Source organism: Rhineura floridana, chromosome 1 (genome assembly GCF_030035675.1).
Source record: "Rhineura floridana isolate rRhiFlo1 chromosome 1, rRhiFlo1.hap2, whole genome shotgun sequence".
Taxonomy (NCBI): domain Eukaryota; kingdom Metazoa; phylum Chordata; class Lepidosauria; order Squamata; family Rhineuridae; genus Rhineura; species Rhineura floridana.
The window spans coordinates 236,329,585-236,356,231 of NC_084480.1; the positions used below are offsets into that span (position 1 = coordinate 236,329,585).

At 43.1% G+C, this 26,647-nt stretch overlaps 1 protein-coding gene across 1 annotated transcript in view; it reads right to left on the reverse strand.

Annotated features, from left to right (window-relative positions):
- Positions 1 to 5,371: 5,371 nt before the first annotated feature.
- CEP192 (centrosomal protein 192) overlaps positions 5,372 to 26,647 on the reverse strand; it is a 166,290-nt gene continuing 145,014 nt past the window's right edge. Inside the window, exons 42-47 of the mRNA XM_061594728.1 lie at positions 26,249 to 26,344; positions 24,196 to 24,315; positions 19,275 to 19,393; positions 17,783 to 17,891; positions 17,266 to 17,324; positions 5,372 to 5,762 (exon numbers count right to left, since the gene is read on the reverse strand). Coding sequence (XP_061450712.1) covers positions 5,624 to 5,762; positions 17,266 to 17,324; positions 17,783 to 17,891; positions 19,275 to 19,393; positions 24,196 to 24,315; positions 26,249 to 26,344 — 642 coding nt within the window. The 3' untranslated portion in view covers positions 5,372 to 5,623. The remainder of the gene's footprint in view (positions 5,763 to 17,265; positions 17,325 to 17,782; positions 17,892 to 19,274; positions 19,394 to 24,195; positions 24,316 to 26,248; positions 26,345 to 26,647) is intronic.

The following is a 26,647-nucleotide window of genomic DNA, read 5'->3' on the forward strand; positions in this document are numbered from 1 at the left end:
ATAACCCTATGATGATAATAATAATTAAAGGTGGTACATTGTCACAAAGATCAAACATATAACAGAGTAGTGTATAATCTAACCTTGTTCCACTACATATTGAATTAGTTCAATGTAAAAAAAAAACTCTGAAAGAGCCCTGCTGGATCAGGGCAAAGGCCCATCTAGTTCAACATCTTGTTCTTACAGTAGCCCTATTCTCCATTAATTTGTCTAAAACTCTTTAAAGGTACAGCATGCAGAACTGAACACAATATTCCAACTGCAGGCCACCATAGATTTGTATAATACTGTAGCATTATGAGACTGGCAGTTTTATTTTCAGTCCCTTTCCTAATGATCCCTGCCATGCAATTCTCCTTTTGCAGCTGCTGCTTACTGGGTCATCATCTTTATTGAGCTATCCACCATGAACCCAAGGTTTCTTTGCTGGTCAGCAGAAGGGGACAGGGAGTACAGAGAGTATGTTTGTGTGCTTGTCTGCATATGTATATGTGAAGTGTGCATTAGCAAGCTTAGTCACATGCCTACTGTTAGCATGCAGCTCTCAAGCCAAAAAAACCCTTAGCCATCCATAGATTAGGGCCTAAATGGCTCGAGACTGGGTAGCTGAAGAACCAACACAAACCTATTTTAGATTTTTCAGATGCTATTTTTTGAGTGCCCCTGCTGTAAGAGGGCCTTTTATTTGCTGAGACTAAAACTCCCAAGTTATGTTGCTCAAATACCTTCATTGTCATCTTCTAGGTACCAGACAGACTATTTTCTTGTGCTTTTAACAGTATTTGTTTACTTGTATATTTCTCTCCCCTGCTCTCCTTGGCTGCTTTTACTTCACATTTTATCTCCGTTCTTAAAACTGTAGTTTAATAATATGTTAGCCATGCTGAAGTTTCAAGCAATAAGGAAACATATAAATTTCAACAAATACAATAAGTATACAACAGCAACTATTTTTTTACCTTCAAAGCTCTGCACAGCTGTTATGTAAAGGAGCTAGACCAGCCTTTCCCAACCAGTGTGCCTCCAGATGATCAGGCCAGTGGCCCATCTAGTCCAGCATCCTGTTCTCACAGTGGCCAACCAGGTGCCTGGGGGAAGCCCGCAAGCAGGACCAGAGTGCAAGAACACTCTCCCCTCCTGAGGCTTCCGGCAACTGGTTTTCAGAAGCATGCTGCCTCTGACTAGGGTGGCAGAGCACAGCCATCACAGCTAGTAGCCATTGATAGCCCTGTCCTCCATGAATTTGTCTAATCTTCTTTTAAAGCCATCCAAGCTGGTGGCCATTACTGCGTCTTGTGGGAGCAAATTCCATAGTTTAACTATGCGCTGAATAAAGAAGTACTTCCTTTTGTCTGTCCTGAATCTTCCAGCATTCTGCTTCTTTGAATGCCCACGAGTTCTAGTATTATTAGAGGGAGAAAAACTGTTCTCTATACACTTTCTCAATGCCATGCATAATTTCATACACTTCTATCATGTCCCCTCTGACCCGCCTTTTCTCTAAACTAAAAAGCCCCAAATGCTGCAACCTTTCCTCGTAAGGGAGTCGCTCCATCCCCTTGATCATTCTGGTTGCCCTCTTCTGAACCTTTTCCAACTCTATAATATCCTTTTTGAGATGAGGCGACCAGAACTGTACACAGTATTCCAAATGCGGCCGCACCATAGATTTATACAACGGCATTATGATATCGACTGTTTTATTTTCAATACCTTTCCTAATTATCGCTAGCATGGAATTTGCCTTTTTCACAGCTGCCGCACACTGGGTCGACATTTTCATCGTGCTGTCCACTACAACCCCGAGGTCTCTCTCCTGATCAGTCACCGCCGGTTCAGACCCCATGAGCGTATATGTGAAATTCAGATTTTTTGCTCCAATATGCATAATTTTACACTTGTTTATATTGAATTGCATTTGCCATTTTTCCGCCCATTCACTCAGTTTGGAGAGGTCTTTTTGGAGCTCTTCGCAATCTCTTTTTGTTTTAACAACCCTGAACAATTTAGTATCATCAGCAAACTTGGCCACTTCACTGCTCACTCCTAATTCTAGGTCATTAATGAACAAGTTGAAAAGTACAGGTCCCAATACCAATACTTGAAGGACTCCACTTTCTATAGCACTCCATTGGGAGAACTGTCCACTCTCTGCTTTCTGCTTCTTAACCAATTCCTTATCCACAAGAGGACCTCTCCTCTTATTCCATGACTGCTAAGCTTCCTCAGAAGTCTTTGGTGAGGTACCTTGTCAAACGCTTTTTGAAAATCTAAGTACACTATGTCCACTGGATCACCTCTATCTATATGCTTGTTGACACTCAAAGAATTCTAATAGGTTACTGAGACAGGACTTTCCCTTGCAGAAGCCATGCTGGCTCTGCTTCAGCAAGGCTTGTTCTTCTATGTGCTTAGTTAATCTAGCTTTAATCATACTTTCTACCAGTTTTCCAGGGACAGAAGTTAAGCTAACTGGCCTGTAATTTCCGGGATCCCCCCTGGATCGCTTTTTGAATATTGGCGTTACATTTGCCACTTTCCAGTCCTCAGGCACGGAGGAGGACCTGAGGGAGAAGTTACATATTTTAGTTAGCAGATCAGCAATTTCACATTTGAGTTCTTTGAGAACTCTTGGGTGGATGCCATCCGGGCCCAATGATTTGTCAGTTTTTATATTGTCGATTAAGCCTAGAACTTCCTCTCTCGTTATGACTATTTGTCTCAGTTCCTCAGAATCACTTCCTGCAAATGTTAGTTCAGGTTCAGGGATCTGCCCTATATCTTCCATTGTGAAGACAGATGCAAAAAATTCATTTAGCTTCTCTGCAATCTCCTTATCGTTCTTTAGTACACCTTTGACTCCCTTATCATCCAAGGGTCCAATCGCCTCCCTAGATGGTCTCCTGCTTTGAATGTATTTATAGAATTTTTTGTTGTTGGTTTCTATGTTCTTAACAATGTGCTCAAATTCTTTTTTAGCATCCCTTATTGTCTTCTTGCATTTCTTTTGCCAGAGTTTGTGTTCCTTTTTTTCTTCATTCGAACAAGACTTCCATTTTCTGAAGGAAGACTTTTTGCCTCTAAGAGCTTCCTTGACTTTGCTCATTAACCATGCTGGCATCTTTATGGCCCTGGCGGTACCTTTTCTGATCTGCGGTATGTACTCCAGTTGAGCTTCTAATATAGTGTTTTTAAACAACTTCCAAGCATTTTCGAGTGATGTGACCCTCTGGACTTTGTTTTTCAGCTTTCTTTTTACCAATCCCCTCATTTTTGTAAAGTTTCCTCTTTTGAAGTCACATGTGACCGTGTTGGATTTTCTTGGCAGTTGGCCATTTAAATGTATGTTTAATTTAATAGCACTATGGTCGCTGCTCCCACTCGGTTCAACAACACTTACATCTCGCACCATGTCCCAGTCCCCACTGAGGATTAAGTCCAGGGTTGCCGTCCCTCTGGTCGGTTCCATGACCAACTGGTCTAGAGCATAGTCATTTAGAATATCTAGAAATTTTGCTTCTTTGTCATGACTGGAACACATATGCGGCCAGTCTATGTCTGGGTAGTTGAAGTCACCCATTACTACCACATTTCCTAGTTTGGATGCTTCCTCAATTTCATATCTCATCTCCAGGTCTCCCTGAGCATTTTGATCAGCAGCAGCAGGATGAGCAGGATTCATTGGCTAGCTGGTAGTTTTAGACACTAGGCAGAGCCCCAATGCTCTTGATGAGGGGACTGCAACACTGACATGGAAATGACATTGCTGGGATCAGCTTGGAACTTCATAGTCACCATGACTGCAGTGAGACTATTACAGCATACCAATAGCCTAGAACACAACACAGGTCATACCTTGGACTACTATTCTCTACCAAGGTGGCATAAGGTGGTCTGCTTGGAGGCCTTGTAATGGGCACATTATATAGAGACTGGCAACACTGAGATGTATGGAGACCAAGTGCTTTGACATTCTTCCCTAACACTGATAGCTACTGTTAAATATTCTGGATGTCCCATGGAATGAACTAATTTAGCTCAGACATAGCAGCTTCACTTCTGGGTAACAATGGTTTACTAAAGACCTTGTGATAAAGCAGATGAATGAAAACCAGGTGATGAAAAACATTTGAGTCTAACTGAACATGTCAGTGCTCATTTAGACCTACATTTCAGCAATCAATAAAAAGTCTTTCCTTGTCTTCACCAGTGCTGTCCAGCTGAGTTGCTTTAGTAAAATACCTTATTAAAACAAAACCTTGCCACTCAGAAGTATAAGTTGGCAGTCTGTTGACTTGTGAGACATTTGGTACATAAATCTAACTCATATCTAGGCAATTTCTATTCATATATTCAAAGCAACCTGCCAGCTCTTTCCAGTTTCCCAGCGTCTGCTATGTATGCCTGCTTCACTCCCAGCCTTCATGGGTTGAGCAGAAAGGTCTGAAAGAAGTTTGTAAGCACATATAGCTGAATGCACTTAAAAATCTCCTCATAGTCGAGAACCCTGACACAGGGTTCCTGATCTGAGTCTCTGTTAGATTTTTCCGCTCAGCGCATGAGGGTTGGAGGTGTTGTTGGCATAGATGCATCCATTCTCCTCCCCAAATTTAGGCCTTCATGCGTTCTTGATGAATACAGCTAGTCAGTCCTTAAACTGTCATTGTTTCTGGCTTGTCATAGTTGCTTGGAGCAGGTTCAGCTGTATTGGCTGACGATGGGAACAGGATGCTTAAAGAAGTGGGTATTATTGTGCTTTTGACCCTTACCGAAACTTTACTAGCAAAACTAGCTGGGAGAATTTGGCCCTGGACCTGACAGCTATTATAAATGGTTTTCTACAAGTGGATTATTTCCAGCACTCTGAAGGTAGGTTTTGGATGAAAGCATTCACTGGATCTTGAAGGTTTGCCAGTTTCAAGGATGCAATCTTTGGCTAAATTAATGAGAGCTCTACCACTCCTGGATGAGATTTATTTCTTAGCTCAATTCCCATTAGACTGAGGCCATGTCATGTGACTTGAATATACTGGGCAAACCAGAGGTGATCAGGAACTATACTACACTAGTTTTGGAACCTTAGCAGCTCTCAACAGGTTTATAGAAGAGGGGATTCATAGAAGACTGCACCTCTACTGCTACTGGGAAAGAAAAATGTTGGAGAGCCGAATACAACGGGTCTTCCAAGCTATATGAAAGAGTTCCATGACAGTAGAGCACTCAAGTTCAGCCACATCTATATAACAAATGTCAAGCCCCTCACAAAGGTTATTAGAACACCTGTATTATTTTCTGCCAGAAAGTTAAAGCCAGATAGACGCAGGTAAATCACAGAGTTGAGTGACAGGCACTGTAAAGCTGACAAGAATTTAGGGAAAAACTTTATTTGAAAAAACAAAATTAAAACAGGGCATCATAATCAATACAAAAATAAGACACAACGCTGCTTCCAACAGCCAAAGTGCAGTAGTGAAAGTTGCATGATAACATACAAAATTACTTTATTTATAATGACAAGGACCTCCATTTCCTACAAAATAGTTGGTGTACAAAAAAAGAACTTGTCATTCAATAATTCAGTTGTGAATTTATCACATATTATAAACAGTAGCTCTTTAAACTACTGTTCTGCCAAACCTTCACCGATGAGCTGAATGGTAAGAGTACCACTTTTGTCTGTCTCTACAACCAACAAGCCTTTGAAAGTGCCCGGCAATATTGGTTTGAACTGTACTGGTAAGTTACAGTAGTGGTGACATCTGCAAGAGACAAGTTGACAAAAGTTAGACAATTCCTTAACAGGTTGCTTCAGTTTGAGATGTTTAAAGAAAAGCTGCTAAAATACTATTTCTTTACCGTCCTTTATCTCTCTGTCTACAAAAGCCACCAGAAATTTCACTGACTAACTGGCCAGAATGTTACAGTCAGTGGCATTGTATTGTTTGTGGAGTTCAAATTGGTTTTACAATCATTATGTATTATTGCTATTATTGTTAATTAACTTTCTATCTCACCTTATCTCTCAAAGTCACTCACAATGGTAAACACAACAGTACTACAATACAACCAAAATTGTGGAAAAATTAAAAACATTAATATATAAAAGCATTTAAAAACCATTGTGTCTCTGATCTGGACACTAGTTTATTTATTTTTATTTATTATTTGATTTATATCCTGCCCTTACTCCCAATAGGAGTCCAGGGCAGCAAATAAAAGCATTAAAATATTTAAAAAAATAAAAAACCACATTTTAAAATATATTAAAACAAAACATCTTGAAAAACATTTTTAAAAACATCTTTAATAAAAAAGAAAAGGTTTGAAAACATTAAAAAGCAATTCCAACACAGATTCAGACTGGGATAAGGTCTCAACTTAAAAGGCTTGTTGAAAGAGGAAGGTCTTCACTAGGCGCCGAAAAGATAACAGAGATGGCCTGTCTAATGTTTAAGGGGAGGGAATTCCAAAGGGTAGGTGCCACTACACTAAAGGTCTGCTTCCTATGTTGTGCAGAATGGATCTCCTGATAAGATGATATCTGCAGGAGGCCCTCACCTGCAAAGTGCAGTGATTGACTGGGTATATAAGGGATAAGGTGGTCTTTCAGGTATCCTGGTCTCAAGCTGTATGGGGCTTTCTACATCAAAACTAGAACCTTGAACTTAGCCCAGTAGCTAATAGTGCAATTCTTTCAGCAGTGGGGTGACATGTTGGCGATACCCTGCCCCAGTGAGCAGTCTCACCGCTGCATTTTGCACCAGCTGCAGCTTCCAGAACTACCTCAAGGGTAGACCCACATAGAGCTCATTACAGTAATCCAGCCTGGAGGTTACCAGTGCATGGTCAACAGTGGTCAGCCTATCCTGTTCCAGAAACAGCCACAGCTGTCTTACCAGCTGAAGCTAGTAAAAGGCACCCTTAGCTACCGAGGTCACCTGGGCCTCTAGCGACAAAGATGAATCGAGGAGCACCCCCAGACTACAGGCCTGCTCTTTCAGAGGGAGCACGACCCCATCCAAAGCAGGCAACTGACCAATTATCCAAACTCGGGAACCACCAACCCACTGTGCCTCCGTCTTGCTAGGATTCAGACTGTTTATTGGCCCTCATCTAGCCCACCACCAAGTCCAGGCAGCGGTCCAGGGCTTGCATGTCAGCTCCAGATTCAGATGTTACAGAGAAATAGAGCTGGGTATCATCAGCATACTGCTGACACCTCACCCGAGCTCTCCTGATGACCACTCCCAAAGGCTTCATATAGATGTTAAATAGCATTCTCTGAACATGACCCTGGAGATTGCATCGGAAGCACTGTAAAACAGTGCCCCCAATAGCAATCTCACCAAATTGGCCCAGAAGGATACCTTGGTCAATGGCATCAAAACCCATCGAGAGATCAAGTAAGAATAACCAGGTCCCACTCCCCTGTCCTCCTCCCGATTAAGGTCATCCCTCAGAGTGACCAAGGGCAATTCAGTTCCATAACCAGGCCTAAACCCAGACTGGAATGCGTCATGATAATCTGTTTCATCCAAGATTACTTGCAATTGCTGCACCACAACCCTCTCAATCACCTTTGGTATTTGCCACCGGTCAGTAGTTGTCGCAAACCAATGGGTCCAAGGTGGGCTTTTCCAGGAGTGGTCGGATCACCGCCTCTTTCAGGGTGGCTGGAACCACTCCCTCCCGCAACAGTGCATTGACCACACCCTGAATGCACTTGGTCAACCCCGCTTGGCAAGTTTTAATAAGCCAAGAATGGCAAAAGTTGAGAGGACATGTTGCTGGCCACATCGTTGCAAGCACCTTGTCCACGTCATCAGGCCACATCAACTGAAACCATTCCCAAGAAGTTGCAGAAGATGTTGCACTGGACACCTCACTGGGGTTACAGTAGATGTGCATGGGGCATCAAGACTGTACGGAGGCGAGCAACTTTATCCTCAAAGTGCCTTGCAAACCATTCAGAGTGGGCCTCCGAAAGGTCTAAAACTCCATTTCCTGGAGTTGATGTCAACAGACCCGACAATACAGAAAAGCTCCACTGAATGGCTACTTGAGGACGCAATAGTGGCAGAGAAGTAGGCCTTCTTCTCCATCCTCACCACCGCACAGTAGGCATAGTTATATTTTACTTTTGCCTGATCAGCCTCACAGCATGTCTTTCACCACATGTGTTCTAGTCGTTGTCCAGCCTGTTTCACTGCCCTTAGCTCACTGATGTACCAAGGAGCAAACTGGGCTCCACAATGCCAGAGAGGGTACTCGGGGGCAACCGTTTCAAGAGCCAGACGCAGCTTTCTGTTCCACAGCATGACAAAGGCTTCAACAGGGTCACCTGCTCTATCTACTGGGAACTCCCCCAGGGCATCCAGAAATCCTATGGATTCCTTTAGTTTCTGGGGGCGGACCATCTTAATCTGTCCACCATCCCTGCAGGGGAGGATCAGAGCCATAAGTCTAAACTTCACCAGAAAGTGGTCTGACCATGACAGTGGGGTGATATCCACCCCCCCATCTCCAGACCACCCCTTCCTCCATCTAGAGCAAAAACCAAGTCAAGGGTGTGCCCTGCCCTATGTGTCAGGCCAGTGACAACTTCACAAAGTCCCATGGTCATCAGGGAGGCTGTGAAGTCCCGAACTGGAACACTAGAGGCAGCCTCAGCATGGACACTGAAATACCCAGGACTATCGTTCTGGGCTCCTCCAATATCACAGCTGAGATGGCCTCCACCAGCTCAGTCAGAGAAGCTGCCGGACAGCAGGGTGGACGGTACACCCGCAGCAACCCTAGTTTACTGTCTCCTTGGCCCGACACCAGGTGCAGGAAGTCACAGCCAGCTCCAAGACAGAGTGGTTTCCTGGTGACAGAGATGTAAGTTCTGTAGACCACAGCAACTCCTCCCCTCTCCGTCCCTACAGCCTGTACTGATGTTGCACTGAGTATCCAGGTGGTCACAGCTGGGTCAGATCAACTCCTCCCAGCTCACCCACCCAGGTCTCTGTAATGCACACCAAATTGGTACCTTCATCCACGATCAAATCATGGATAAATGTGGTCTTATTGTGTACTGATCTGGTGTTAAACATCAACACATACAGGCCAGTGGGCACAGCAGATGAGCAGCGAGGAACAAGGCATAGATAACCTTGCCCTCGTCTTCTATGGTAGTTCACCATCTATCCATTATTATACCTCCCTCTACCCATGATCACTGAAATTGGGGTGACAGCACCCATGTCCCTCCTTAACACCAGATATGGACCCAACAAAAGCCCACCAACAAAACCTATCTGAGCCAATTATCCAAGTAGGCCTCTGCGAGAATTAGGAACAGTCAGACCCACTCAATATTTTTCACACAGGGCACATCTACTCCCCCTCTGTCTCAAACCCAGGGAGGGCCAGCCTTCTGCCAGTTAGACTCTCACTATGAAGGCATCTGGCAACTTTCTCCTATCATTCAGTTCACTGCACAGGCTCTCACCCTGTGCAGGAACTACACATGCGCCATATGCACTCCCCGCTACCAATCTCCTCTGAATTTGTTAAAAAAACCTAACAGGGGGTAGCATCCTTGCCCTCAGGACTCCCCAAGGGGAAACCCCTTCAGTAGTGATCCCGCCGCTGGCAGACCCACCACCCAAGGACAGGTGGGCTTTTATGTTTCCTGATCCAGCCAGGAGGCTGCATGATTAACTCTCTCAGGAGTCAGGGTCAGGCAGGGGGTCCCAGTCTTCGCAGCACTTACCAGGGCCTTTAGCTGTCTCAAACTACAGCAACCCAGAGGAGTGAGCGAGCAAGCAAGCAAGCACCCAGATGCTCAGATACTCACTCCCAGGGCAGGTCTTCTCCAGTCCCCCAGTGCTGCATTGGTTACCAAGAATCCAAAGGGCAACTGGGCTTTTATGCCTCCTGACCCAGCCAGGAGCTGATGCAAGAGGCTGCAAGATTAACGGTAGCCTCTCTCTGGAGTCAGGGTTAGGCAGGGTGTCCCAGTCCTTGCAGCACTTACCAGGGACTTCAGCTGTCTCAAGAGACAGCAACCCACAGGAGCAAGCAAACAAGCACTCAGATGCTCAGATACTCACTCCCAGGGTAGGTCTTCTCCAGTCCCCCAGTGCTGCATTTGTTTCCCTAGTATGCCCAAGTAACAAACACCATTACAGGAAGTGTGGTATGGGACACATATAGGTGTATACTTTGAGTTCTTCCAGTGCCACATCTACTTAAGCTAGTCAAGGATACTAAGACAGATCCTCTAGAAATAGCATAGTGCCCTCCAGATGTAGTTGAACTGCAATACCCACCCACAGCAACCAGCATGGCCAATAGTCAGGGATGATAGAAGTTATAATCCAGTAACATCTGGAGTCCACCACATTGATTACCCCTGTTCTAAAACAGCTATTTTCTCATTAAATGGACCATTGGTCTCACCTGAAGGGTGATTTTCATAGGAGGAATGCCATCATGCGGGTTATAGCTCGACCTATCGTCCAAAGGCAAGAATGTTTCTGAAGTCAAGACTAGGGGTGTCAGGCCCCTCCCACTCTCCAGTTCATTCGCAGCGAGTCCAGAGAGATATCTAAAAGTGCAGGAAAAAGGGCCAACTGGCCTACCAGCAAAGACATAATACAATAACAGTATTCAGAATAACATGACTCTAACATAGTGATATAACATTAATAGCAGTCTCGACTTCACTAGTGAATGTAATAAAATAGCATAACAGGAATATATAAAAACCCTAGAAAAGAAATCTAGGTATCCTCCAACTAGGCATCCAAATTTCCTCCAACTGGGAGGGTCGTGATGGCATTCCTCCTATGAAAATCACCCTTCAGGTGAGACCAATGGTCCATTTTCCATAGGAGGAATGCCATCATGCGGGATGTACCAAAGCAACCCATAACAGGGAGGGACCACCCACATCCTAATCATCATTAAGAACCTGTTGCAACACTCGCCTGCCAAAAGAGGCATAACGGTCTATTTTATAATGCCTTATAAATGAGTGTGGGTAGACCAAACAGCAGCTCTGCAAATATCAGCAACAGGAGCGTTGGTAGCAAAAGCAGCTGTAGTGGCCGCTGACCTACTGGAATGAGCTATTATACTAGCTGGAACCGGAAGCTTAAGAGACTCATAAGCTAAAGTAATACATGCACGCAACCAGCGGGATAAGGAGGAATTAGCTACTTTATGCCCCATAGACCTTGGATGAAAGGATACAAACAAAGACTCGGTTCGTCGAATCTCCTGGGTAGGTCTTGAGAGCCCTCTGGACATCCAACAAATGCCAAGCCTTCTCGAGAGGATGGGTAGGATTCGGACAAAATGAAAGAATAACAATGTCCTGGTTGCAGTGGAAAACTGAATTGACCTTGGGACGGAAGGAAGGATCAGTTTTCAGCACAACAGAGTCCTTGTGAAAGACACAAAGATGGCGAGCAGAAGACAATGCGCCCAGTTCCGAAACTCGTCTCGCAGAAGTGATCGTGATCAGGAACAGGACCTTGAATAACAACAAATGTAAAGGCACAGTCCTGAGGGGCTCAAACGGAGGGCGTTGTAAAGCCTGCAGCACCTTTGACAAACTCCATGAGGGAAAACGGTGGACTACAGCTGGTGAATGTAGGGTAGTGCCTCTGAGGAAGCATTTGATGAACAGATGTGAGGCAATAGGGGCACCAGTGAAGGGCACTGAGAGAATGGACGACAGAGTGGACGCGTGTCAACGCCATGTGTTGGATCTGTGTCCCATCATGAGGCCCCTATGAAGATATTGCAGCACCTGTGTATTGTAGCTTGTGAAGGATCGAGGTGCTGAGTCTGACACCACCTGGAAAATGCCACCCAAGTATGTTGATAAATATGAGCATTGGATGGTCTTCTCGAGGCCAAAATAATGTCAATTACAGCATCAGACAGGCCAGCCGATCTCAAATGTCCCCGTTCAAAAGCCACACTGCTAGCTTGAGCCAATTGGGATCCTGATGCAATATTGGATCCTGGGATAAAAGGTCTGGCCTGACCGGGAGTGTCCATGGATCCATTACTGACATGGCAAGGAGATCCGAGAACCATGGTCGACGGGGCCAATATGGAGCTATCAGAACCAGTTTGGCCCTCTCGCGCCGCGCCTTCCTCAAGGTTCTGGCTAACAGTGGTATTGGAGGGAAGGCGTACAATAGGCCATCCGGCCACGGTAGCGATAGGGCATCCACCGCTTCCGCTGTCGTGTCCAGGTATCGCGTGAAGTACCTGGGTAGCTGGCAATTGCGACTGGAGGCAAAGAGGTCGACTGAGAAGGCGCCAAAACGACGCTGGAGAAGATGGAAAACGGTCGGATGAAGCTTCCATTCTCCCGGAAAGACCTGTTGTCTGCTAAGCCAGTCTGCTGTCACATTCCAAATTCCTCTTAGATGTTCTGCTTGCAAGGATTGCAGATGTTGTTCTGCCCTGTCGAATATGAGGGAAGACAGGTTCTGCAGGTCAGGACCTGGTGCCTCCCTGTCTGTTTAAATGAGATTTGGCACACGTGTTGTCCGTTCGAATGAGGACATGGTCCAAGTGGAAGAGAGACTGAAAATGAAGTAGAGCTAAGTGGACAGCCTTTAGTTCCAGCCAATTGATGCTTCGAGTTTGCTCTGCTGTGTTTCAAACACCCTGAACTAACTGGGAGTTGCAGTGGGCTCCCCAGCCAAGGAGACTGGCATCTGTGGTAATGACAGTCCTGTGGGGTTCTCTGAATGGAGTGCCCTGGGTGAGATGTTGTACCCTTGTCCACCAGCGGAAAGACAAGCGCCGTGTGGGACTCAAGGGGATTGCTCGATGATTTGAGCTGGCAGTGTCGTGTTGGAACGGTAGTAAGGCCCACTGTAGCTGGCGAGTATGAGCTCGAGAGCATGGCACAATATGGATGGTGGACACCAACATTCCGAGAGCCCTGGCGAGAAGCATGACGTCTGCAGATGTTTTGTGCATCAGAGATCTTGTGATGTCTGTGATAGCCATTATGCGATCTGGTGACAGGAGCACAGTCGCTTGCAGAGTGTCCAACATTGCACCTAGATGCTGTAGACGTTGGGTTGGTTGTAGATGGCTTTTGTTGAAGTTAACTAGCCAACCGTGGGCCTCTACCCTGGAAATGTCTATTCCAGCCTCCTCTGGAGGAGCAGAAATCATATGTTGGGAACTCGCGGCCTCGTCCCCTGGGCCGCGTTCCTCGAAGGGGCTGAGACGTGCGGTACGAAGCGAAACGTCTAAAAGGTCTGCGCTCGATGTTTCTGACGGTGGCCAAGACAGGCTTTCGAGTGTCCTTAGGGTCAACAAGCACTGCCTTTAGTGCCTCCTCGCCGAAAAGTAATGACCCGGCATAAGGTGCCCATGATAGATTAACTCTGGCGGTAGAGTCGGCCTGCCAGTGACGAAGCCAGGGGGTCCATCGGGCAACAACTTGAGCCGCCATGGCGTGTGCTCCTAGCTGATTCGCGTCCAAGGTGGCGTCGGCCATGAAAGCAGCTGTTTCGCACAATTTTAAAAGCGATCTGCACAGAAAAACAGGATCTGGATTGGGATCCTCGATGAGGTCATCCAACCACATCATCGCTGCCCTGGCGAAAATAGAGGCTGATGTAGATGCACGCATAGGAAAGGCGGTGGCCTATGAGTCTTGCGTAAGGCAAAGTCCAGTCTCTGCTCAGTGGCATCCTTTAAATGAGATTCTCCTTCCCTTGGCAAGAGGGATCTGGAAACTAAGCTGGAAATTGGCTCGTCTATGCCAGGGACGGCCCATTTGGTAGTAAAGTCTGGGGCCAAAGGATAAAGTCTGTCCGCAATGTTATTAAATCGGCGTGCTTGTAGAGGGTGAGGCCATTCGTCCTTGGCCAGTTTAGTGATGGGATCTGGCACGGGAATGTAGTTTTCTGCTGGAGTGGGGGATTTCAAGACCCTGGACCCCTTTAAAGTGGGAATGGCAGCTGCAGTTGGAGTGGATCGAAGGCCGAGGGTGTTCAGCACTCTGCCCGCAAGAGGTTGGTAATCTGAGGCATCGAAGAGGCGATAGGATGTATCCTGCTCATGTTCCGAATGGTCACTCCAATCGTCTCCTTCGTCTTGCAGCGCAAATGCGGACTCCTCCACACAAGAGACGTCATCAACAAACCTGCCCCTGGCAATGTCAAATGGATTTGGAGAACATGAAGGATTCATCTCACTGTGTACAAATTGGTCCCCACTGTGTTGAGGGATAGTGGGAACTTGTGATGGTGACTGTCTCTGAGCGAGAAACGATAGCATGCCCTAGAAGGTGTGAAATGAACTCATGGGACAGCTGCAGTCCCGGAGATGTAAGTTGCTCTTGGATAGGCGGAAGTGCGGACGGCCCTACAGGTAGTGAAGAAGAGTAAGCCCCAGGTTGGGTGACTGTTGGCTGTTCAGGAAAACCCGGAAAGTCCTCCTCATCAAAGGAAGCGGCAGGAGAATGAAAGAGGGTAGTTAGCTGTGCACGGGTTGACCCCTCTGGAACTGGAACAGAGACATAGCGAGGCTGCTTGGTTGTGCTGTGGCTGGAAAGATGTTTAGTTTTGGCAACTGCTTTAGCATGCTTATGTTTGACCGCCTTAGGTGGTTTAGGCTTGGTCGTCTGGTTTGTCTCTGGCTGTTGTTTCAGCATGGTTGCCTGGGTTGTCTCTGGCTGTTCTGCCATCATATATATATTAAGGGTAGCAGTACACTGCCACGATGGGGCAGAATGCACTGTTCCGCCATCTTATATTTTCTATGGGTATCAGTACACTGCCACGATGGGGCAGAATGCACAGACCCGAACAGGCTCAGTACACGGCACACGACTGGGGCAGAATGCACTGGCTGATGGCTAAGTACACTGCCACGATGGGGCAGAATGTACACTATGAACAGTCTTAGTACACGGCCAGAATGCACGTCCAGATATCTTGGCACAGTACCCGCAGGTGTGGTACAGTATGGAGCAGAATGTAGTATTTGCACAGCTTTGCACAGTATCAACAGCTCTGGTACACAGCCACGGATGGGGCAGAATGTACAGTTCAAACAGCTTTGCGTGGTATCAATAGCCTTGGTACACGGCCACGGGTGGGGCAGAACGTACAGTTCAAACAGCTTTATATAGTATCAACAGCCTGGTACACGGCCATGGATGGGGCAGAATGTACAGTTCAAACGGCTTTGTATATTATCAATAGCCTTGGTACACGGCCACAGATGGGGCAGAATGTACAGTTCAAACAGCTTTGCATAATATCAACAGCCTTGGTACATGGCCACGGATGGGGCAGAATGTACAGTTCAAACAGCCTTGTAAAGTATCAACAGCCTTGGTACACGGCCACGAATGGGGCAGAATGTACAGATCAAACAGCTTTGTATGGTATCAACAGCCTTTGTACACAACAGCCTTGGTACACGGCCACGGATGGGGCAGAATGTACAGATCAAACAGCTTTGTATGGTATCAACAGCCTTTGTACACGGTCACGAATGGGGCAGAATGTACAGTTCAAACAACCTGGTGCACAGCAAGTGCAGTAGCAATAGTCTTGATGAAACTGTCACAGTGAGATTGTACTGGTTCAGATAGTTGCAGTAATCAAACAGTTGCCAGAGCCAGTAGCAGATTTAATAAAGGAATCTTGTATAGTAGCAAGAGCCTCTGCACACTAAGATTGATCAGCCTGGTGCACAGTCAGTGTAGTATTAATAGTCTTAATGAAACAGTCACAGGTGCACAGTCAGTGGAGAGAAGAGATTATACTGGTTCAGATAGTAGCAGTAATCGAATAGTTGCCAGGGCCAGCAGCAGTAGCAGATTTAATGGAGGAACCTGTGAAGACTATAGGATCCTATCTGGAACACACACAAAAAGGGCAGGTCACACAGTGGGAGCTGACAGAAGGCCTGGGCTCTGCTATCCATAGCCCGTGGAATAGAGACCCCCCCTTTGCAATACTAATGGGCTAGCAGAAGGAGCGGGAAAAATTGACCAATCAGAGAAGGCGTGTGGAGATGAAGAAGCAATGGCGGTCCCCTGGGAGCACCAGCAAACGAAAAAACGGCCTCCAATTTAAAAAGGAGACGCTCTGGAGCCGCGGGGCTGAAAGGCTCGATCGCGGCTGTAAAAGCCAGGGAAAAGAGTCTGCCAGAGAGGCAAGACGGCCAGCAGAATCCCCTAGTGATTGTAGGCTTAGGGAGACTGAGTAAGCCGCAGCCTGTGGGCGACTGGCGCGGCGAGATCTAAAGCTGCTGCAGAGCGAGCCGGGGGAGTGATAGTATGAGGAGCCGCAGCTGCAGGCTCTAGGCATAAATCGCCGCGACGGAAAAAGCCGTGGTCGTACCGGGAACGTGGCGACCCAGATGGCCAGGAACAAAAGATAAAAGGAAGCCTCAAGGGCAGGCTCCTGTGGGGGACGTGACTTCGAATGGGCATGAAAACAAGCAGTGTGGAGAGGCCGGGAGCTGCAGCCGCAAGCTCCCGCCTGAGAGAAGAGAAAACCGTGGCTGCGGTCTCTCTGAGAGCCGTTAGGCTAAAACCTGGGGAAAAGGCAGAAAAACGGCCCGGGCAAGGGAGAACCCCCCCCCAAGGATTCCTCAGGAAAATGAAACAAACGATGTGAAAAACAAGACAGAGGGAAGGGAAGTGTGAAACACACAGACAACAAAACTTCCACACCCTGTCAGACAAATACACAAATGACTTAGCTAGAAGCTACGCTATCAATATCAAACTTGTTCGGTACGAAGGCAAGAATGAACTGGAGAGTGGGAGGGGCCTGACGCCCCTAGTCTTGACTTCAGAAACATTCTTGCCTTCGGACGATAGGTCGAGCTATAACCCGCATGATGGCATTCCTCCTATGGAAAATACCACTATTTCAGAGTCCCCTAGTACATACTATGAGCTACCTGGCAGGATACAAGGGAGGATATAAATCCTAAATTAAAGTATGTCATTTCTTGAACCCAGTTGTCATCTCCCCCTCCCTTTATCCCCATTCCATTACTACAGAGTAAGTTTTATGTTACTCATTATTAACGCCATAGCTATAAAGCAAACTGAGATGGCTCCATACCAAATGAGGGGCAGAATGGTGAAATGGCTTAACTGTTGGCAACTCAGTCTCTTAGCCAAAGCAAGCTGTTACTTCTGGTTAGGTTTATCCTTCCAACACATTTAAAAGTTTAGGTTTTAGAGCATATGAGTTCACTTACCTCAAAGTATAATGGGAATGCTTGATGTAAAAAGGCTCTCTGAGACTTCTGAAATTCAGCTGCAATTTAACAAGAAATTGTTTAAACAATGCAGGTTACTATACTCATTATAAACTAAGCATATTGCTCCTCAAAATTTTTCAATAAAATATAGAAAGAAACCTCCACTGAGATGTAGGTTTAAGAAAAAGGCCTACAGCCAATGCAGGATTAAGCTTGCTTAAGTAGGCTTAAACTTTGTTGGATTTAGGCCAAAAAGGTTTGTAGCATTTAAGCCTGAAATATTTGGTTAACAACCAAATCACAATACAGGTTCTAATACTGGGATTCATATTTAATATAGTATCCAATTTTTCAATGAAATATTACTGATTTTCGGAGGAGATGAATGCTGGAAAGTGAATGACTAGAAACAAAGAAATTTAGCATGAATTATTATTAAGAATTAGATGTTAAGCTGCAAGTATTAATACTGTATGTAAATGCATCTTGAAACAATGCTTGTAAGCCAATGTACCTTGTTTGAGGCATTAGAATAATTCCTCATGCTGATTTTCAATGTGCTGGATTCACCAATTCTAGTTGGAGGAAAGTTATAAATGTCTTCTTGGGCATGTACCCCTTTCCTGATTTTGAAAGAGAAAAGTTAAAAGTACGTCAAACAATCATATCTTATTTATGTTAGTAATATTCTGGCAATGTATTGTTTTGAAAGCAAATAAGCAATTTTGGGGGCTTGTTGGAACCACAACTGGATAACATCTTCCCTCAAGAGGTACACCAAAGCACTTTACTACCGAGTTTGAAGAACCTTATGAAAATGCAATTTACAAACATTTTGAAAAACTGATGAGGTGGATTCCTTGACAACCCACTGCTATGAGTTTATGTCTTAAATTGTAACTGAAAAAATAAGTGAACCCTCTGCTAGCCATCTAAGGCAACCAGAGTTCCCTGGAAGGAGGGAGAAATAAAAAGGAAATAAAATAGATCTCACTTGAGTGTAGGAAAGGATACACTCTGCATGCACACTGCACCATGTGAGAGAAACATGCAAGACATGTGTGAGCTTATCTCATACAATGAAGCATGTGTGCAGTGTATGCTCTTTCCTACAATGTTGTGAAATTCATAATGTAAAAAAGGCACGTGTGAAATGGCCCTGAGAAGAGAGGGTGGTTAAGACTTAGCCACCAAGATAGACTGTACACACATTTCATGTCTTTTTTTGGGGGGGATATATATGAATATCAGACATCAGGAACCTCTGGCTCATGGGTCAAATTAGGCCTGCCAGGGGTCCTAATTTGACGCAGGAGGCAATTTTTTCCTTAGGAACACCAACATACATATGATGGTAAGGTAAACTCATAGCTTTACCCACTTGTTCCTCTGCAAGTGGAACCAAATGTGAGTCCTGCTGGGAATTTTTGCGGCTATGGCTTTAATTCAAGCCAGGGCTGCAAAGGAACAAAGGAAGAATCATGAGCATACTTAAGAGCGTACTCCCATTCCTTACATCACCTGATGTCATGTAGTCAGGTGGCAAGGTGTGCAGGGTCAAAAGTGGCCCATGGAGAGTGGGTCAGATCCAATTCCTCACCAGTTATATTGCACACACAGTTTTATGTTTCTCGAACCTTAAGTGTTTACAGGCATAGGACACACTGCAGCATTCAAAACATTTAAAGTTCAAGGAAGATCTACTGTATGCCCAATGGGGTTAACTCCCTAGTAAGTCTGTTGAGGATGGCAGCCTTAAAATTTTCTTGAAATTACTGATTTACTATCAGATTTGCAGGATAAACTGATTGGTATGTGATACTTTAACAGCTGAACCTAGAATAGCTATTCCTCCTATTTAGAAACCTCAAGTATCATAAAATAATATAAATCTGCTGAAGTGCCTACTAAATAGTATGCTTTGAAATCAATAATGACCAAGTTTAATTTGTTGATGAAGAAAGAGTGGCCATATGCTTTATTATATAATGATTACACTTACATACCAAATTTTGTGATCAAAGGCATCAGTGTAATCTCTTCTTAAGGACACATCTTGGACACTGAGTTTTACTAAAGCTGTTGTGGAAGCTTCGTTTTTAAAATCTTCATTCCCTAAGATACCCTGTTGCAAGAAAATTATACATTATTGCCAGCTCCCCTAACTATGATGAACACTTGTATATAGACATGAAAAATCAAATTCATTATTTGGAGGATTATACTTATGCTATCAGCAAACAATTCTTACTGTTTAGGTAGAAGCACTACTAAGTGAACATTTAACTTACTATATATTTCACTTGTTGTAGTCTGACATTATGAAACTCTTGAAGTTATTGTACTATGTAGCAAAAATGTCAAACTGAGGAATCATGGTCCAGGACCAAGCTCAACCTAGCAAGGAACAGCACTTATGACTGTTATCTTACTGCTTTCCCTTTTCTGTCTGACCTAAAAGGCTCGCTCTAACATGATGGAAATGGCAGAGTAAAGCAGGAACCCGTGACCATTCACTACCTAGGTAGGAGAAAGACTGACTTTTGAAGGTGCTTCCTGGCTCAGCCCCTGGCTAAATCTTCTGATGCCGAGTCCCTCCAGATGATGTTACATTTCAGCTCCTATCAACCACTGGCTATGCTGGATGGGCTGATGAAATCCCACATCATCGGTAGGACCACAAGTTCCCAACCCTGTTCTAATGGCTGGAGACAAGAGCACTTAGCATTTTGGGACCTACTGACAGACAGCAATATTGTGATTCCATTTGTGTATCTCCTCAGAAGTGCCTTGTCTCACCAAGAGGTGACTACAAAGGATACTGTTGTACAGAGCCCAGAGCCAGCAGGCCCCCCCTCTCCAACCCTCAGCTTTCATTAAAAAAAAAGTCTGTGGGTCTTACAGAGCCAGATACAGAGAGCAAAATGTGCAGGCACCATTTTAGCCAACTGCTTTGTGAGAAATGAGCCTACTCCAGCCTTTCAGTGTTTTTAGCCAATGAGTAAAGTCAAAGCTGCAATAGAGTGCTAGAGAGAAATCTAGAGCCACACATACACAGAAGAAAACAAACCAGAAAGCTGGCTTTTGCTTTCTCTAGGAAAGCAAACAAGTGAAAAAACTGCCCAAAAGGCAGTAGCAAAGACAGGAGTCCATGCCCTTTAATTCAGGTTTAATTTCATGCAAAATAATACTAGGGTTTTTTTCTGAGTATCTAAACATTTAAGAAATTAACCTGCTAATGCAAATAAAGCCCATCACTAATACATCCATATTGCAGGGGAAGCATTGTGGCTTAAATGGGATGGGTTATGTCATTCCTAGAGATGTGAAGGCCTGGGAAAAAACCATTCCCCCCCTTCTTTTCTGGACTTTTTTGTTTTTTTCTAAAAAAAATGGAATGTTTAGGACAAGTTTAAAAAATGTTTAAGACAAGTGTTCATATTTTACTTCTCCAAATGATTTCTAAAAACTATGTACAGTATCAGATTATTACAATTTCTGTGCACCGAGGACAACCAAGTCCTAGGTTGCAAACTGAGACTACAACTCTCAAATGCAAGAGCAAGATTATTTTCTGCCTCTAGGGGGCACTGCCATTGTCACAAGAGAAGGGAAAAGGCTGCAGTTTCTTTTTTGCTTATGGGTGGACCTGCTTCGTTCTGTCCTCTTGACTAGGCCTCAAAGGACTGGAAGAAAGTACAGAGCAACAAAAAGGAGCTGAATGTATACTTAATTGAAAAGCAAGAGTTTAAATTTATCTGATTTCAGAAAACTGAACCATATTTTAACTGCATTAGTTTATCTTCATAACCCTTATGTTAATCATAATTTAATTCCTACTAATCTGATGCTTTACTGCCCTCCCAACCATAGCTTAGTGTTTACTTGCAAGCTAGCCACTAAATTATTTTTTCTTCTCCCACCCTCAGGAAAACGGTGAGACCAACATCTAGCATTTGGAGGCATTTCCACACTGCAAGTGCTTCTAAGAAAAAAAAGTGATTTGCAAATACTGTCAAATGAAATATGCATTTCCAAATGCTGCTAGGATGACAAAACACATTCTTGTATGTAACAAGTGTCCTGTACATATTAAAAAACCCTTCATGGATCTAAGTGAGGAGGATGACAATGATGAAAGTACATGTAGCTTTCCCCAACGTTCTTGTTCAAGAAGACCTCTTTCTGCTCCATCTGTAACATCAGCATCATCCCAAAGTCCCATCAGCAGCATCTTTAAGCAAACAAATATTGAAAACAACTGTATCCAAAAAATACTCAATAGCTTCATTTGTAGACAAGATGACACCTGAAGATCAGGAAAAAAATGACCAAGCTCTTGGAAGAGCAAGATATTCTTCTGGAACCCCATTGTCAATAACTGAAAATACATACTGGCAGGAAGCTTTTAAATTACTAAGACCATCATACTGTTTGACCAGCAGACATTCTTTGAGCAAGCCTCTTTTAGAGTCAGAATACAAATGCATAATAGAATCTGTGCAAGGAAAAATCAAGGAAGCACTGTGTCTTGCAGTACTTGCAGAAGGATGGACAAAATGTGAGAGAAGGAATTATAAATTTTGTGATAATAACACCTCAACCACTTTTTACATAAGCATTGAAACAGGAGAGAACAGACATACTGCGGAGTATATCAGTTGTGAAATATGTGAAGTCCTACAGAAAATTGGGAGTGGTAAAGTATTTGTTTGCTTGGCTGACTGACAATGCAAGTAATATGAAAGCAGCATGGGAGATCGTAATGGATAAGTATCCACATATCATTTATTTATTATTTGATTTATAACCTGCCCTTCCTCCCAGCAGGAGCCCAGGGCGGCAAACAAAAGCACTAAAAACACTTTAAAACATAAAAAAAGACATCAAAATACATTAAAACAAAACAACTTTAAAAACATTTTTTTTAAAAAAGCTTTGAAGACTTTTTTAAAAAAGTTAAAAAACATATTGTTAAAAAAAAAGGTATAAAAGCATATTAAAAAGCAATTCCAACACAGAAGCAGACTGGGATAAGGTCTCAACTTAAAAGGCTTGTTGAAGGTCTTCAATAGGTGCCAAAAAGATAACAGAGATGGCGCCTGTTTAATATTTAAGCTGATTAAAAAACAAAGAAGCTCTTCAAGAAACAGTAATAGCTGAGGATTGTAAAGTACCCAGGAGTGTAAGGAACACTGTACTTGATGAGGATGTCTTCTGGGTTCAGCTGCAGAATTCCTTGAAGGTACTAAAGCCAATTTCTTCAGCAATCACTGCATCTGAATCAGACAGTGCACTTTTATCAGAAATTCCTTACCAAATGGCGAAAATAAAAACAAGTTTTTGAGTATCTCAGTGTATCTCCACTTACAACTACAGAAGAAAGTAAAATGAAAGATTTTATTTAAAAAAGGGAAGAATTTTGTTGCCATCCAATTCATGCTGCTGCAAATTTGTTGGATCCAAGATTCAAAGGTGGAAATATAAGTGATGATAGCACTGCATTTGACTAGATTACAAAACAAGTATCACACTTAGGACTTGATGTTGGAAAGGAACTTTCAAATGTTGCAGAATACAGAATATCTTCAGGGATTTGGTCCAGGAATGCAGTCTGGGATTCTGCCAAACATATCCCTCCTGCAACATGGTGGCAAGGTCTTTGCACAACACAGCCTCCGAGTCCTCTTGCTACTCGCCTTCTTCAGATTCCTCCATCCTCTGCAGCATGTGAAAGAAACTGGTCTATGTTTGGAAACACACCAAATCAAGAAATACACTGGCATGTGAAAGGATAGAGAAGCTTGTTTCAATCCAGGCAAACCTTCAGCTTTTAGAAGTCCATGATAACTATGATGATGACAAACATAACGAAGCAGAAGCAGAGATTGAAATTGATAGTGACAGCTATAGCTCAGAAAATGAGCCTGATTAAATTTCATGCATATTCATTAAATCTTGGTCTCCCCCTTTTTCTCAGTTCTTTTTATGGGAATGGGTGCTTTATATCTGCTTGACACTGCGGAGGACTAGTGGAGACATAAATTATTTTCTTTGTTATTAACGTTAACTTTTTTTAAAAACTATTTTTTGAGTGTTCCTCATAAACTGGCAAAACCAAAGAGGTTCCTTACAGTTCAGGAAGTTCTAGCTCCATTTGTTACAAAAAAAAAAGTAAAAATTTAAAAAAGTAAATTCAATTTGTAATAATTGTTTGAATAAAATGTACTTTTAATATACCAAATGTGATACTTTTATGCCAAATCAACTTGTACATAATTACATTTTTATGTTCCTGAACTAACAAACTGACTTTCATTCTGTAAAAAGTGCTAATATTGCATTTTTTCAATTTTTCCAAAAATGTCCATTTTCCCCCAACCCCCCCCCCGAAAAAAATGTTTTTTTCCCCCATGACTTCAATATTTCTGGACATCTTATGGCCCTAGTCATTCCTACATTGGTCAGGTGCTGTTATCCAGTCTCTTGATGATTTTTTTTCTCTTTCTCTAAAGGAAAATTCATGTGGGAGGTTGTTAAATTGACTGTAGCAGCATATGGGAATGATTTAATTGCTTTCCCACCCACGGCAAAAAAACAGGGTTTCTTGAAGGTGGGTTGCTGCTGGTGGTATAAAAATTAAAATGGGTATACTCCAGCTGCCAGCATTCTACCTGTGTAAAAAATCTCTAGCAGAAAACTACAAAAATGTTTAATGCATGTCTGTGTTAAGCAACTGACTAAAAAGCAATGAGATTTGACAACAAATATTCTTCTAAGGATTTTTTTGTTTCCAGGAGGCTACCCCACTGAGGAGGCTATGCAGCAGATGAAATGGCAGCATTCAGCCTTCCCATATTACATCTCAGCAGAGAATGAAGATCTGTTAATCCAACAAAAAACTAACAATTTCATTCAGATACTCACCACTCCACAGAACTGAAGTCTGTGTTTGTGTTTCAGGTGAGGTTCATGAAGTGGGTAACACTCAAGATCCCAGAACTGAGAATAGTGTCCTCTGTCTCTAGGTAAAAAGGTGACTACAACCTATCAGGAAAGAAAGTAGAAAATGAATAATTTCCAAAGTTGACTGAATTAACACCTTTTTCTTTTGTATCTGTCAGAGATAGTAAAAGTGCTATTCAAATTTAAATAATGTCACTAATACTACCTTAACTGCTGATAAAAGACCAACTCCCAGGATCAACATTAACAAGACATAAAACAGGGGTGTCAACAATATCTGTGCCTGATATGTCTTTTGGGGAAAGGCATTCCTCAAACAGTGTACTGCCATGCAGAAGGTTCTATCCTGCATCACCAAACAAACTTCCCCTAGCAGTGGAATGTGAACAACAGCATCCTATGCTGATCTTAATGCATAGGCAGGTGGATATAGGAAAGGGTGCACTTTCGGGTATTCAGGCCCCAAGCAGTTTAGGGCTTTACTGAAATGTTATAAAGCAAGAGTGCAGGAGCTTAGAGAGGAATGGACTACTGAGTTAGAACAGGCTATACAGGTCAAAAAAGTGAAAAATTGCTTTTGAGTCTATACAGAAAATTTCCTTACTTAAAATTGAATCTAATTCAGCAGAAATTGATGTTTTGGGTATAATGGACTCCACAACATCTTTATAGTTAGGCACTATTTAATACAGATAAGATGCTGGAGATAGAATACTGAAAACGCCATACTGAGGCATATGATGCAGGCATGTCCAGTGATATTTTTTTTCTAGTCTAAAGTTAGTGTCCACATTAATTTTGTATTGGACATTTGCAAATATCAAGGATTTCTCCATGTACTTTTAAATTATATTCTTGCAGTATGGGGACTAACGACAGGACAACAAAACTGGATTTTGCCAATCATTATGGTCACCAAGTGATTTATCCTTCAAGTCTGGAAGGACAAACATCCAACATCTATTATGTAATGGTCTGAGGATCTTCCTGCTCTTGCTACATTCAAGCATATTTCTTATAAACGTCAATTTTGGTTGAATAGCCATCAGAACATTTGGATGGCATATATTAACTTTTATGTTTAAATTAAGATGTATTGTATCATCAATGTAAGTCAATGTTTTGCTTTGTTTTCTCTTTTGTTGTTAAACTCGCTATACTAAAAAAAAAATCCCAGTCCCAGCCCTTGGAATAAGACCAGACTTCAGAATCTGGATGCTGGATGTTATCTTGAAGCCTGTTTTTTAAGAAAATATCTACTCAGCTTGATGTTGTTAGAAGATGTGAATTCTTGCCTGATAAAAACCCACACGTGGGAGATAAAGGAGGTTGAAATATGAGATTGGAAGGACAAGAAGACACACACATCTGTGCTCTGCCTACTAGATGTTGGAATTTAACAGAGAAGGGAAATGAATATATTGTATTTCCATGGACAATTGACCTTTCAATTAAGCCTATTACTGTGAGAATGTATTTTTTATAATAAAAGGCTAAAATAAGGAGAACAGGCTCTGTTCTTGAATGGTTTGCATAAAGGTCCATGTAAAGCCATCCTGTCTGGGAAGATAATTTTTAGAGGTCTAGGAAATTGGAAGCCCCCTTCCTCTTGAAGATGCTGAGTGGGAGAAGCAGACTGCTAATTGAGGAATATGCACGGTTACTGCACCGCTCCTGCTTTACTGTTGCTGTCCAGGCCAGAGAGAAGATTGGACGAGAATTTCCAATACCCAAGCTAACAACCTACCCTGTAAAAAGTTTATTGTACACAGTACATTCTGAGAAAAGCATCTTGCTCACATATGGAACTAAACAGTATTGTATGATCATGCTAATACTTTTCAACGTCTTTAGACTTCTCAAGATAAATCCTTGAAAAGAAGGTTAACTTTATTTCACACAAATACAGTTTTTTATTGTACCCTAGCACTTTTGGAGCTAACTGATTTTTCTTTGATGGAAGAAAAACAAAAATGCAATGTATTAAAATGAATATACAGTCAAGGAAATTTACCTTTTCCCCCCCACAAGCTTCAAGAGTACCAGAGAGACATGAACATCGGAAAGCTGTGTATGTGGCCCTGTAAACCTCTCCCCTTTCATCTATGTCCTAAAAAGAAATTAACCAAAAACAATAGTTTACAAAGTAGCTTTGGAACATCTAATGATTATATAAAATGATTTCCCAGTTTGTTCCATAACATCTCCATTGTTGAAACTACACCTGAGACTATTCCAAATTTTAATATTTGAAGCCATGTCCAGCATTTGTCTATTTGCTACAAATTAAATAGCTGAACCTCATACAGAAAAGTAGTTCCTTGAACAAAGCATGGACACATTTAAGCCTGGTACATATTGTCTTTAATGTGTATATTTTAGAGCTGGGGTGGAGAGCCTTTCTCCTGTGCAT